The 15705-nt window shown below is 39.5% G+C and overlaps 1 protein-coding gene across 5 annotated transcripts in view; it reads left to right on the top strand.

Moving 5' to 3' along the window:
* MYO1B (myosin IB) overlaps positions 1-11969 on the top strand; it is a 192621-nt gene extending 180652 nt beyond the window's left edge. Inside the window, exons 24-25 of one of the 5 annotated variants that reach the window (XM_089916558.1) lie at positions 125-252; positions 5160-11969. In XM_089916558.1, coding sequence (XP_089772684.1) covers positions 125-252; positions 5160-5283 — 252 coding nt within the window. In that variant the 3' untranslated portion in view covers positions 5284-11969. The remainder of the gene's footprint in view (positions 1-124; positions 253-5159) is intronic. The other 4 variants (XM_089916557.1, XM_022567282.3, XM_022567283.3 and 1 more) reach the window with 4 other exon arrangements.
* The last annotated feature ends 3736 nt before the right edge of the window (positions 11970-15705 follow it).

Below are 15705 nucleotides of genomic sequence, written 5' to 3'. Positions count from 1 at the left end.
GGATGGACTCCAGGAGCTGATATTTTTAAAGAGACTATAAATGTGTTTTCAGACAAACCCGTAAACATGTACCTCCCGAGCTGTCTTTAATTATGATAACCTGACTCTTGGTTTGTCCTTTCAGGGCTCGGAAGCAGCCAGTAAAGGAGACTTTCTCTTCAGCAGTGATCACCTGATTGAAATGGCCACCAAGCTCTATCGGACGACTCTCAGCCAAACCAAACAGAAGCTCAATATTGAAATTTCTGATGAGTATGTTCATGAATTGTGTGAATATGCCTTCTTTTAACTTTATTTTTTTAGTTGAGCGATCTGATCTCATTCAGTTTTACAGCTACTACTTATTAAGTACCGAGTATGTGTCTGGCGTGTGTTCTAGATGATGGATGGGCAGCGAGTGACACTGACCAAGTCCCCACTTTCACGTACCTGACATCCTAGTGGAGGAGATGAAATAATACATAGGTGGTGTGACTTTGGTTAGTGTCAAGTGCTTGTGGAGAAAAAAAAGGCAGGTTAAAGGTCAGATGGTGTTAATTTTGATATGGAGATCAGGGAGGCCTCTTTGATGCAGTGACATTTGAATCGAAACTGGAATCTAAGGAGATGCCTTCCGGGGGAGGCAGCAGGTACAAAGGCCCTGAAGCAGGAGTGGATGTGGTGGCAGAGGGAAATGGGGAGGAAAGACCCTGGAGCAAGAGGCAGAGGGGCCCGGCTGTGTAGAGCTTGGTAGCTGAGGTCAGGAACTGAGATTTTGCTGCTGATGAAAAGTCACTGTGGATTATGGGCAAGAATGTGGCGTGATCCGATTTATGATTTTTGAAGAGCTGTCTGGCTGCAGGGTGGGGAATGACTGTTAGGGAGGCAAGAGTGAAAGCAGAGAAAATAGTTGGGAGCTTCTGTGAGCTCTTGAGGGTAAGGACGTTGAGGCTTAGGCTAGGGTGTGAGTAGGGGAAGTAGTGAGAAGTAGTCAGGTTCTGAGTGTGATTTGAAGGAAAACGAGAACTTATTAACATACTGGGTGTTAGGTTTTGGGCCTGAGCCTACATGGTACCATTTACTGCAGTAGCTGACACTGAAGAAAGGGGGGTTTGGGGGTGGCTGAGGTGTGGGGAGTCAGGAGTGCCGGCTTGGGATGTGTTAGGTACTTGAGATACCTTTTCTCACATGTAAACGAGAGTTATAGAGTAAGTGTTCCATGTTGACAACGGTTCACTAGTGTCAAGACGGCTATGAGTTTGAAATTTGCTTTTTTTGCTTCACATTAGGGCTCTGATTATGGAGACATGTGATTTGTATGCAGATTGGAGCATCCCTCCATTTATTAAATCGGTCAATATGAGATCATTGACATGAATTTTAGTTACTATGTGGATTGACACTTACTTGATTACTTTTTAATAGATTGTTTACTATCTGTGTATCTACTTCCTTGCACGCAGAGTAAAAATTTGCAACACCATATCGCTCAGGAAATGATTTTATTTACTAATGAAGATTTTGCCAGCCTATTCTATCTCAAGTCTTTATAAAAGTCTCTCTAAAATAAATTCATACCCATTCCTGTCCCCTTGTAAACCACACCAACTCTCCTTGATGTGTTAGGATTGACAGAACCTTAGGTTCATTGTCTGTTCTAAGAATGGTGTTTAGATGGGGCGCGGGGGTGTGGGAATATTGGCCTTTATGTATACTCTATATTGGAAAATGCAATTTACACAAAATAACTTTCCTTATGATTGAGTCCTTTCTCATAAAACAAAGAAATTAGGAAAAAAGATAAGGGCTTGTTGGGTTCCAGTCAATTAAGGTTTTAACCTGTGAGGGCTGTTAGATCTTTAAACTCTCTTTAGTTGAAATTTTTCATAACTCAGGAAACTACACTTCTTGTTTTGGTGGGACTGGTCATTCCCACTCATCGTGGAAAGATTCTATGTGTTCAGATGGAGAAGCTCCTTGATATATGGATGAAGCAGCCTCGCGTTTGGTCTGCTACATTATTAATAAGGCCATCTTTGCAGAGAAAATCGTGCCAACATCCAGACCACAAAGGATTGCTGCCTTTAAGCACTTCCCAAACTGGCATTCTGAGAACACTGCCTTTGCAGGATGTTAGTAGTGATGTGCTGTGAAGAAATGTACAGTCCTTCTTCACTATAGCACCTCCCAGAGCCTCTGCAGTCTTGTTGCACATTGTGACTCTCCTGAGGGGCTCCGGGGGGTGCCATGTGCTGTATCAACCACAGGACCCCTCCAGTGGCTCTCACAATTTCTGTTCGAGGCACATGATCTCAGAACACTGATGGGGATAGTTTGCTTCAGGGCGGCAGGGACCCTGCTTGTCACAGAAGAGGGATGTGATGTTCTAGCTGTGTAGGCTTTTAATAAACATGCTTGAGTGTGCGAAGATTCTGTGTGGCCACATGAAGAAAACAAACATTTAGTAGCATTATAAACCAGTCCAGAACACCTTTCCTTCCCCTATTCCTAATTATTGGTTGGTCTCATAAAAATAAAATAGCTGATGGAAGCTTGCCTAGCACCGTGGTCCCTTCCTGGGCAGTGCAGGAAGCCACGTGGCAGAGCAAGGCTCCCATGTAGCCTCTGATTCATAACCTCTGGGAGCTCTTAAGCAGGGATTATACTCCTTTTTGGAGAGCATTTTAAACAAAATTTTACAGAGTCCTGGGGAGGGGTGCCCATGACGTATTTTTGCAGACTATAGAGACCAGCATTGTAAACAGCATACTGTTCTGTGACCAGGACCTTCCTCAGTAGATCCTTTTCAGAAGTAGAAGTAGTTATTCGAACAAACCCAGTCTCCACAATCCCTATATGTCCGTTTAGAGGAGGAAAGTCAAAGGCCTGTTACTTCCTTAGAGCAGTTCTAACCTGCACATGTAGAAGTGAGAATTGAATTCAGTGAGAGACTCAGCTGCCTTATAATCCCCAGTCCTTAAACTCCCAAACTATTCAATCTGTAAATAGATTGCGTTTTAAGGATAACCTTAAATAAGATCTATAGTATTTCTAAAAATGAATCTATAGTAATAGAAACTAAAGTGAATTTTTCTATTCAGTATTTTAAATATACATGTGTATATGCATACATGTATACACACATACATGTAATACACATACACATATATTATTTAAGTTATACAGTTGTTTTTCTGAATATTTCAAATCCAAACAACTAATCTATGTTCCTTTTACTGTGAAGTTCTGTTATTGGTGCTGTGAAATCATGCATCTGACATGATTATTTGCTGTAGGATGATTCTCTGATTCTCTGTCCTTACTGTGGGCCAGGCTTCAGTTTTCTCTTCTATGAAATAGAGATAAATAATTACCTCATAGGATTGTTTTAAAGTTGAGTTAATATGTGTAACTTACTAAGAACAGTGTGGTCCGTAGTAAATACTCGGTAAGGTTTAGTTACCGTTATTTCTAGAGTGAATCACGGTCATGAATTGCGAACACAGAGACAGCCAGTGTATGCTAAACTTATTGGGAAAAGAACTCCCCGTACATTTATTACTACAAGTGGTCTTTAAAAATTAAAATGTAAAAATATTTGATTATTTATGTTAAACTTGAAAGGTTTTGCTTTTCCTGAGGCACATAGATATAAGTATACATGCTGGAGAGAGATCTCAGGCGAATTTAGAACTAGAGCTTCTTTTTTAGTGCTTTCAAGTTGAAAAGAAACAGCCCATGTGAAAGCTCAGAAGTACCACTGATGAGTACAAACTTACGTGTCACGTTTCACTCCAGTAGCTAATGTTTGCAAAATGTGGCCTCTTTAGACCTTGAAACAGAGACTAACATGTACAGAGCAGAGCTGTCGTCGTGGGTGCCAGTGAGCATGTGACCCATCACATGGTTTTTAGAGTGACTCACTTAATTATATGCAGTAACTCAGAAAACAGTTCCCTGAGAAACATAACCAAAAGCATGGTAACATTACACTGATTCTGATGGTGGAGAGAAAAGAGCACAGGCCTTGAGCTGGGAAGGGCTGGGTTCTGGTTCAGCCATGCTGCCCTCATGCCTCCTTGGTGATGCCATCCTGGAGGGCAGAGACCTCAATTTATACATCTGGATGTCTGTCCCTCACAGCACCCAGACCAGGGGGAAGCCAGTCATATGTCTGTTGTAGGAAGGAGTGACAGATAATCTTGTGGGCCGGCACTTGATCCATGAAAGGAAAGATTTGAACTAGAATATGGTTTCCCACAGTGTACCACATATACCACTGGTAGCATAAGAGGTGGCTTTAGGTGTACACTGATAGATTTTTATGTATGTGTGGATATTAAAAATATAACTGGCAGATCAGACTCATGATTTCATCATTTTTATTCAGTAGGTCACAGCTATTTTGAAACATTTATTTAGTGTGTAGATATGAAAAAAGATGTGTAGGATGTATGTAAATATCCAACATTTGGAAACTGTAGTCTGGAGTGTCTCTAGACCCCTTTTCTTTGTTTTTAATTTATTTATTTAATTTATTTATTTTTGGCTGCATTGGGTCTTCGTTGCTGTGCGCGGGCTTTCTCTAGTTGTGGAGAGTGGGGTCTACTCTTCGTTGCGGTGCGCGGGCTTCTCATCGCGGTGGCTTCTCTTATTGTGGAGCACAGGCTCTAGAGCGCAGGCTCAGTAGTTGTGGCGCACGGGCTTAGTTGCTCCGCGGCGTGTGGGATCTTCCCGGACCAGGGCTCGAACCCGTGTCCCCTGCATTGGCAGGTGGATTCCCAACCACTGCACCACCAGGGAAGCCCTAGGCCCCTTTCCTGAAATTCTGTATTGCATTTTCTCAATTTGTTGATAATTTAATATTTTTGCTATGCAGAAATGGAGAAAAATAGCACGTTCATCTTTCCGTCTGAAACATGGAAATAATTATCCATAGCCCTTCTTACGGTATAGGAATATAATGAGCTAATGATCTTGAGTTTACTTAGGGCTAAATTATGGCCACTGGAAGCAAAATGCAGTGTAATACCTGTTGTTGTGATCCTGTGGCTAGAAGGGCTGATGGAAAGGGGAATACTTGTCAAGGTAAATATCCATTAAAAAACAAAAGCTGGTGTCAGTGTAATTAGCTGTTTAATGTGTACTTTTCTTCAGTTTGTCTTATTCTTTCCTCCTAGGTTCCTGGTGCAGTTCAGACAAGACAAAGTATGTGTGAAGTTTATTCAGGGCAACCAGAAAAATGGGAGTGTCCCAACATGCAAGCGAAAAAACAACCGTCTTCTTGAAGTCGCTGTTCCTTAACTGGCGCCTCCCCTCTGCTTCCATGGACTCGTTTCTTTGTAATAGTGCAATTTGGTTTTGCTTTGTTTGGGGTTCATTGTATGTTCGGGAATTGCCAAAGGTTAATACTGTTAGAGTCCCTTGGCAAAATAAAAATATTTTACTATTGGAATAGTTTTAACCCTTAAAGTACACATTCTGTCCTGGGACAAGATTGTAGAAACTAACAATATCTATGCCATGTCGTGCGTGTTCCTTGTTTAGTCATCATGTTAGATCTTTGTGCCCTAAAGCAACATATTACTCATAAATCATTAATACATCTAAGTGTAGGAAGCGGTCTTAACAGATAGTGGATCCGTTCATCAACTATTTATTGAATGCCTGCTCTGTGCTAGGCATTGTACTAGGTGATACGAAAACTTATTAGGAACCTTTTTTTGTTTTGTTTTAAGGCCATTGCATTCTGGCTGGTTTGTGCTGGCTGTACCAGGGCTAAGAGAGTTTGAAAATGTTGAGACCAAAACAGTAACTGTTGATGATGGACAGCATTTGTTAGGAACCCTGTAGTATGATCTTTAACAATATATACTTCAAGAAGGGCTGGTCCTAGGAAGTAGATACATTGATATATGACTCGGTAAAATTGCCTCTATGTGTGGTTTCTATTTGAAAAGAGAAAACTGACATTTGAACAGGACTTTTAAAGTGTTCAGATCTCTTGTGATTGCTTTTAAAGGTAGAAAAGAGTCATTCTTATTTTAGAAAAAGTGACAGAAGCAGTCCAGTAAGGTTATATTTTCCTGTTTCTGGTAAACATCATATATGATCCTAGATATGCTGATACCTGCAGAGTGTTGTTTTCACCCAAATTACAGTGAAAGGCTGAAAGCCTTGCAGATGGTGGCAAGCATTCTATATGATGTGCAATAAACATCCGAGATCTTTTTTGAAAGTTTTATTTATAATATACATTTTGTATGAGAGAGGTGATTAGTACAGGGTACATATTTTAGTCAAGGATCAAAATGGTGTGTGTTAATTTGCAGGATTTTTCCCCCCCAAATTCACAGTAAGGATTCATTTTGGAAACTATATTTTAAACTTCGGAATCAAATCGTTTCTCATTTGGGAGGATAATGTATATACATTGGTATGTTAAATAATAAAACTGTTCGAATTTGGTGCCATTTCCTGGATCACAACTGTATTTTTGTATTTCAAGCTATTTTCTTACGTTGTATGTCAATGTATTGTCGCACAGAAAGGCTTTACAAACCAAACGTTACGCGTTCTCTGTGTAATTGAATTTCACTTACCTTTTGTAAACCAGAAACATTCATTGAAAGTATTTTCTGGGGATTTTCTTTTAACTTTTGTACTTTAAAAAGTTGCTCCCATAGAGAAATTCTCAGAAGCCTTTGTGTTTATTGGCTCAGGTAGAGGATATAATTACTTTCTTTGTCTTTTCCAACATGTATATAAAGTGGTAGATTGATGATTACTGAAATAGGTGAGTAGAAATTTGGAATTGAGAGGTGTTTTATTAAAATGTTTTAAAAAAATATGTAATACATTCACATTGTTCAACATACAAATAAATGTAAAAAGATAAATAATACAAATTCTCCATCCCATCAGTCACCCATCTGCTCAGTTCCTGTGCCTCCCTGCAAAGTTAACCATTGTTTTTAATTGGTTTTACTTTATGCATATGCTTACAAGAAGAAATAAAAATAGAGATTCTTATCTTCCTCCTGCTTTAGAAGACAAAAGCTATTATAGATATTGTTCTTTACTTTGCCTTTTTCGCTCTTCATTCTTTGTACCATATAGTCTTCCGTTGTATGGGTGCACTATAATGTATTTATCCAGTCCCCTACTGATCATCATTGGGTTATTTCCTGAACGGAAGTTCACAGGGGCACGGGTCACTGTTGGCCAGATCTGCCTGTGCTGCCCACCCACCCCCATGCCTGACTAGAGGTTACTGATAAGCTGTAATGTTGCCTACTACAGCCGGTGAGCATCCAGTACTTCTGTATCTTTGAATTTCTGTCACTGTCCTGCAGTGGCGAATTAAAGTATTGGTGGCACTCCAGATTTCCTATGTACCTTAGTGACACAGCCCTAACTTGTTCCCAACCACCACTTTGTTGCCCAGCCCCTGGAGTGGCTTGTAGATGTTGTGCTTGAAAAAAGTAACCAGGCAGTGAGGACCAACATCAGACCATGGTAGTCGCCAAGTTTGCAGTGCTGTTGATGCTGTTACCCTTGACTTTGACATCCATCTACCACAAGGCAAGAAGCGAACATGGGAAAGTTACTGTCTTAAAGACTGGTTACGGTTTTGTATTTCACACTCTTGGAATAATAACTTGGACCCAGTACTTAGATGTAAGACCTTCAGCTGTAGTTTGAGTACCTTTGCTCATACCCCAGGGGTTACAGGTATGTCTGTAATGGCAAAGCACCAGGGCCAAGGGTTCTGAGAATGAAGGACATCCTTAGTATTGAAGATTTGGCTGAAATCTAAGAGAATAAACAGTTTTATTATCATGTCATTTCAATAATATGCTGAGTGAGAACTCTCAAGTTCATGTAACTGAGTGTAATTATGATAATTACAGCATGGTTTAAAATTCTTTGAGGCTAAATATAATAGACAGCAGCTTTTTTGTCTGTTTGTTTTTATTCGCTATTTTTCATGTACTAGGTAAGGTAATTTAGGCCCTAAAATATTCAAATAAGAAGCACTTTTTAAAATGGTGTATGTTGCTGGTAAATTCCGTAATGGTCTATTATATTAGGCTTTTGCCCAAAGGCATTGTAGTAAGAGCCTTTGTTTTTAAGCTGGTCATTGTTTTTCCATTAATACTGCAGTACTCAAATTCACAAAAAAGTGCAGTGGAACGAAGGGCAGTAGTTCTGCTTTTCTTTCCTCCTGGTAAGAGTAGCAGCTGTGAGTTTTCATTGTCCGTTTGAAGAGTCAGTGTTGAGGAGCTGAGGTGCTCTTTCTTTGGATATCATTTTAACAATTCCCATTCTGTGCGCTGTCATTCTCAGGGCTTGCTTAGCTAAACCCTAGGAAGCTGCGGCCTTGACCAGCTAGCCCTTGCTTTCTGGTCTCATCAGCTTCTATTCCAATAGCCACTCAGTAGAAAATTAGTTTTTCGGTTGTTTTCTTCCAAATCTTGGAATCATTTGCTTCGTTCTCTCTGGTTTGAAGATCATTAAAAAAAAAAATCTGGAGCTAATCACAGTACAGCGTGAACCACAATCTCTTCCTCATTAACTTTTTTTTGCTGCCATGGTGGCCAGATCCCTCTGCTCAGTTACATAAAATTCAACAAAAATCTGAGTTTGTAAGGAAAATAGTCTCAGCTTCTCAGCGTTTAAGGAGGAAACTGGGAACAGAATTTAATTCCATGTTCACCAAAAGGCCTGGCAGTACTGAGAGAAAGAAATATCAATAGATCAGCCAGCTTACCTTATCATTTCACTTAGTTTTTTAATGTTTTTTTTTAATCCAGTTTTGAGACATAATTGACATTTAGTTTTAGGTATACAACATAATGATTTGCTGTGGGTGCATTATTGTGAAATGATTATCACAATAAGTTTAATTAACATCCATCACCTCTCATAGTTAATTTTTGTGATGAGGATTTTTAAGGGTACTCTCTTAGGTCATTTCACTTATACTCATCGCAGCTTTTTTCTTTTTTCTTTTCCTTTCTTTCTTTCTCTCACCAATTAATGGATCTGGCATATTCTCTTTTAAAATATTTTTGTTTAACGACATACACATCAGAAATGTACACAAACCAGAAATGGACCTATCAAAGAATTTTTACAGAGTGAACACATCCATGTAACTAGCACGGAAAAAAGAAGCACCCCAAAGATAGCACCCAGGAGCCCCCTTCTCCATCCCAGACATAATTCCTTATAAAAGTAACTTTTCTCTTGTTTTCTAGTACTATATATTAATTTTGCCCTTTTGTTTTACTTCCTATAAGTAGAATCATCCAGTATATACTCCTCCTTCTGGCCTCTTTCATTCAAACTGCTTCAAATTTTGGATTTTGATCTTTTCCTGGGCTAGCAATATGATACTCTCGTGATGGTGGCCAGTGGCTGCAGCCGCAGCTCCCAGTCAGCTCCGTGATCACAAGGGGAAACAGCTGATACACTTACAACCATTCTGTACCCATATAACCTTCGGTTTTTCACTTGCAGTATAGTATTCAATAAATCACATGAGATATTCAACATTTATTATAAAACAGGCTTTGTGTTAGGTGATGTTGCCCAACTGTAGGCTAATGTAAGTGTTCTGAGCATGTTTAAGGTAGTCCAAGCTATGCTATGATGTTCCATAGATTAGGTGTATTAGATGCATTTTCTACTTGTGATATGTTCAACTTACAATGGGTTTATCAGGAACGTAACCCCATCGTAAGCTGAGGAAGATCTGTAATTGTGAAATTCATTCATATTATTGCATGTAGCTAAAGTTTGTTCTCCTGGCTGCGTAATACTTCATCATGTGGGTAGATGGCACTTTTGTAATCCACATTGCTGTTGATGGGCATTTGGCTATTGTGCATAGTGCTTCTGCGAACATTCTTGTGCACATCATTTGGTGAATATCTGTACACATTTCTGCTGGATATACACCTAGGGATAGAGCTGCTGGGTCATAGGGTAAGATATGTTCAGCTTTAGTAGATTCCATCAAACTGACTTCCAAAGAATCTACCAGTTTACCCTCACCCCAGCAGTGTATGGGGTCACAGTTGCCACACCTGGTATTGTCAGTCGTTTTGTCAGTCGTTTTCATTTTGACCCTTCTGATGGCTCTTTAATTTGCATTTTCCTGGTGACTAATGAGCTCAAGTACCTTTTCAATATTGGCCATTTGCTTATCATCTCTTGTGAAGTGCCTATTCAAGTATTTTGCCGTTTTTTCTGTTGGGGTTGTCTGTCTTTGATTTGCACGTGTGTTTTGGATATGAGACCTTTATTGGATGTGTGTGAGGTCAGCATCTTCTCACAGTCTGGTTTCCTTTCTACTCTCTTACCAGTGTCTTTTGATGAATAGACATTCCACTTTAGTGTAGTCCAGTTTGCCGATTCTTTCCTTTATGGTTGGTACTTTTTAGTTTCCAGTTTACAAAATATTTGTTTACCCAAGGTTATGAATAGATTTGCCTATGATTTCTTTTAGAAGCTTTATTGTTTTGCCTTTCACATTTAGCTCTTTAGTTTACTGGAAGTTTTGTTTGTTTTTGTTTTTGAATGGTGTGAGCTAGGGAGTCAAGATTCATTTTTTTTCCATATGGATACCCAGTGGACCCGGCACCTTTCATTGAAAAGGTCATCCTTGCCCTACTGCACTGTTTATTCTCTGTTCTATTACATTGATTATGTATCTTTGTGTCAATAGTAAACTGTGTCAGTTATTATAGCTTTGTGACATGTTGGCATAGTCACTTAGAAGGGAAATTCATAACTCTTAGAGGTCCTACCTTCTTGTGATAGGAGGGGGAAAAGCATTAAAACTAATAAATACACATTTTCAGGTATTTTGAGTAGTGATAGAGTTCTAAAAATTTGGACTTCTAAAATTAGCCCTTCACTAGCCACAGGGATTGGGCATGGGAGTTCCTAATGGGATTATATGGGGAAAATATTCAAGGTTTCCTTGAAGTAAATTAACAACTTCTAATTTTATGTGATATTTTGCTTTTCCATTAACTCATCGGTTCCTATCCATATTACTAATCATCCCCATTTACAATTTTCCATAAAGTCTTCATAAAATTATCATGTAAGTGCATGTGAGTATTTTCTTTTGTTTCTAGGTGTTTCCCTCTTCGATTAAGTTCTTTGATGGTAGATAATGAGAGACCTCTGAGGGTTTTTCTAGTTCTTTAACTATCTTCTACAATATTTTTTCAGTCTTTTACAACAGCTTACATTGTACAGTGATAATAGAGATAGATAGTATCTATCTATAGAAATAGATAATATTTGTAGATGAGTCCAGGTGGTGCTGCAGGTGGATTCCACATCTGTGGCTTCTCTGGTACTCCCACACTTTTTTTAATTAGAAAAAAGTGATTTTTCTAAATCATTTCCTAGTAATCACCCAATCCATTCTCTTATGTGCAGTTCTGAGCCAGTTAAATTCAGAATCGCCTTCTCTAAAATGATCACTGCAAACTCAGCTTTCCTGAGGTCGAGATTTTAATTGACAGAGTGGAGCAGTAAAGGCATATGGATCCTTTTTTTTTTTCCCCACGAGGGGCAAATTGTAGGCAAACAAAAACATGTTTAATATTGATTTTATATGCAACAATAATAATTTCCCAGAAAGGTACGCATATCTGTAAGTCAAATAAGGAAGAAGTTTGTATGGGTCTCAGCTCATACACAGAAGGGAGTTGTTGAGGCACTGCATAGAAGAAAATAAAACTTTCGTCCATTTAGAAACCTGAAAGTAGTCCTTCAGCTACAAGGTCATCTTCATTGTTTATTCAGTAATATAATGTATATGGTAATATTGCCATTCTATTGTCTCTTAGAATATATTCTATCTTCTGAAAGGGGATAGTGTTATATTTAAGTAGAGTAATTATAATGACTCATTCTCCTTGTTATAGCCCCTAAAAATGACCTGAAATTAATTTCCTAAAGTTTGAAAACCGTTTTTAGAATAAAGCTCACGGAAGATAGAACTGTATCTATTAGATAGGACTCAGCACCATTTTATTCAGTTGAAACTACTGAATACTTTTTTGATGGGGGAAATCAGTAAGTTTCTATTCAGATGTCCCAGCTGGCATTTTTGAGATTCAAGTTCAAAAAGGGCTTGACAAGTTTAATGCTGCCCAGGCATACAATTTACTCAGGAGGGGAGACAACTTATTTCTATCATTGTTTTGTAGTATTTGGGTGACTATAAACAAAAATAAAAAGAAAGATGTTCATAGGTATCTTTTTGTTGGAAAACATGGTCACTTTACTATAGCTTTAAATATAAATGGGGAAAAAGTTCTTGTGTCTGGGTATTATGGGCTCACTCGGCACAAATTAAGGTAGAGATTCAAGAAATGTCAGTAGTTGGAACCTAGTCTTTCTGATCATCTCGGAAGCTGTTTGGTAACAGCTTTCTTTACTTCCTTGCACAAGCTGGACTTGGATCTGAAAAAAAAAAAAATGGAATCTGGTAACATTAAAGGAAAAGCAGTTGGGAGCTGTCGCTGAAACATTACAAAAAGGAAAGGAAATCCACCCCCCAATTTGTTCCTTCCACTAGAAAAGAAACCCCACAGATGAAGATGTCATGTGGTGTCTTGAACTGCCCACACCAGACACACAAAGTCTGTTTGAAACAATTTATTTCACAAGTGTGGTTTGATATGTACAGATGCAGACACAATTCATATCCCTGTCTAAGGATGCCATTTCTGATGGGCACTTGTGGCTAGTTAGGAAAATTGGTACAGGTCTGCTCTACTCATCCTGGATTGCTTAGAAGTCATCGTTAGTCATATGGTTGCCACTTACCTCCCAAACAAACCCATCTTTGAGTACTTTGGGGCAACCACTTCAGGATTTCATTATACCATTGACCCTTGAACACCATGGGTTTGAACTTCGCAGGTCCACTTACACGTAGATTTTTTTTCAATAGCAAATACTGTAGTACTACACGATCCACAGTTGGTTGAATCCCTGGGTGCTGAACCACAGGTACGGAGGAACCACGTATATGGAGAGCCAACTATAAATTATACATGGATTTTCGACAGTGCGGAGGATTGGTTCCCCTAACCCCCGCATTGTTCAAGGGTCAATTATATTTTCTGCCGAGACATGGTACATTCTGTAATGGGAACTGCTTTACGTTGAGTGTAAAAATTTTAATTCTTCCAGTTTTGACGTTGAGTCCTATTTTGATGTGATCACGTCACTTATTTTTCAATAATTGCATTACCACTTGTTCTTTTCATGAAGCTAACAAAATGTCTTGAAACCAGAATCAGATCCCTGAATGGGCCATTTTGCTTTATCTTAGACTTCACCTGAGCAAGTCTTGCCAAATGTGTATCACTAGACAAAAATGCCAGCTGATTGCTTGGTAGAAACCCGACACTGCGGTTCAAATGAAGGTACATTGAGAGTGTCTCCCAGATTGCCACATTGATTTAGAATGTGGATGCTGAGGATTAAAAGTGTTAGTGAAGGAAAAGCACTTTCAACTCTTACCTAAAAAGAGAATCTTTCCTTTACACGTTGGAGTTTCAAGAATAGCCATGAAACAATATTGAGAACGTCTGTCATCTAGTTGGGTGGATCCCCATGTTTTCTAGTATGAAGACCCCTTCTTAATTTATGCATGACTGCCTGCATGATGGTGGTCATGCTTTTAGCATCTTCTGATTGGGTAGGTACATAATTTTTCTAAGTTGATTACTTAAGTAAATTTGCACTTGCTTAATCATAGAACATCTCAGCACATTTGCAAAAAGGAACTACATACATTTGCAGTCATCAGTACCATCAACAGACAGAACTTCATGTGGAATCATGGACCCCTTGCAAACTCCATAGTTTGAGAATTGCCAATCTGTATCTTCCAGTTCCTTTACATCACAGATAAGAAAAATCAGGGCCCAGAGAGATTCAGCGATTGGTCCAAGTTTTTATGGTCTCTGGCAGAACTAGATTTCAATTCATGTCTCCTGGTTTTTCTACTCCCCACCACAGGCTCCCTTAGTTGGATTAGAAAAGGATGATCAAACTCCTGAATTTTCATTTATGAATTTATAGTGCTGTGTATTAATGGGAGATGCCACAATATAAAAAACATGCAGGAAAGATGGAACCCCAATGTGGAAGCTCAAACTGGCAGTGCCCAGCACATGGTAATTGTTCAGTAGATAGAGCAGATGGAAGCACAACTTCTCCATTTCTAACCCTCTGTGCCTCCACCTCCACCCTGCCCGAGTGTTCCAGTTCCCTTAAACATGAAGATTTCACTTGTCCTTGTTCATTCAGTTTATACAATTGAATGTTCAAACCTGCTTTTTCCAAAGATATTTATTTATAATAATTCAACTCCCAGGCTTCCCTGGTGGCGCAGTGGTTGAGAGTCCGCCTGACGATGCAGGGGACACGGGTTCGTGCCTAGGTCCGGGAAGATCCCAGATGCCGCGGAGCAGCTGGGCCCGTGAGCCATGGCTGCTGAGCCTGCGCGTCTGGAGCCTGTGCTCCGCAATGGGAGAGGCCACAACAGTGAGAGGCCCGCGTACCGCAAAAATAAAAAATAAAAATTCAACTCCCACCTCTGTCCACTCCCCACCACCAATAATTTTGTATCATAACTTTGTGAGACCATCCCACTGGCAGGAAGTGGCACAAGCAGATGGATTGTTCTAAATTCCCAGGCAAATATTTCAGAAAGAAATTTTCTCTCTTGCGATCCTGGAAAGTAACATTTATATGAATAATTAAATAAGTCTTCCCCTGGTCTTCATTCATTCTTTCTGGTATTATAGAAGCTATCTCTAAGCGAATTAAGATGGTGTATATTCCAAAAACAAATCTTATCTTTAATATAAGTATCAACTATCCTGCAGCAGGAACACCCATTTCAGAAATATATTTGCATCTTCCCAAGTCCATGAAATTGTTACTTGAATCCTACTGGACTTAGCCTTTTGTAGAAGAGCTGATAGAGCTGTCCAAGGAAGAGTGCTTCGTGCCAGGCAGAGTCAGACGTTAACTCAGATGATCCTTTCCTTGGGTTCAGGGCTCTTTCAGACAAGTCGATAGTAGACTCTTCTAATTTCCTCAAAGGAAAGAGGAGAGAACAGATACCCCAAGCTGTCTGAGAAGACATAGAGCAGTTAGGTATTTTATCTCTTAGGGGAAATTGTTACTTTAAGTTTATTTGATAGTGACCATGGTAAAGTAACAATATTAAGTCTGTATGAGACTTGGCACTTCATTTTTTTTTTTTTTTTTAGAACAATGTGGCTGCTTGCAACACACCATTTATTTAATAGGAAGGATCAGGGAAACATCGAGTTCCATGAGGCTGCAGTAAGCAAATGCCTGCAACCTCAGATAAAGTAATGATGGGTGTTCGTACAGATTTGCACTGCTTAGACTCTGGGGGCCCTGACATCTTTTAGGAAGAGCCTTTTAGAGCAGATTGGAAGCTCCTTCTACAGTCGGTCAGCTCCATTTGTTTGATTTGTTTTTGTTTGTTTTGTTTTTGGCGGCGTTGGGTCTTTGTTGCTGCGCGTGGGTTTTCTATAGTTGCAGCGAGCAGGGGCTACTCTTCGTTGCGGTGCAGTGGCTTCTCTTGTTGTGGGACACAGGCTCTAGGCACGCCAGCTTCAGTAGTTGTGGCGCATGGGCTCT

This window comes from Delphinapterus leucas, chromosome 8, assembly GCF_059928025.1.
Source record: "Delphinapterus leucas isolate spDelLeu-1000000601 "Yukka" chromosome 8, BTC_Dleu_Yukka2, whole genome shotgun sequence".
Lineage (NCBI taxonomy): Eukaryota > Metazoa > Chordata > Mammalia > Artiodactyla > Monodontidae > Delphinapterus > Delphinapterus leucas.
This window is presented reverse-complemented; position numbering and strand designations above follow the sequence as displayed.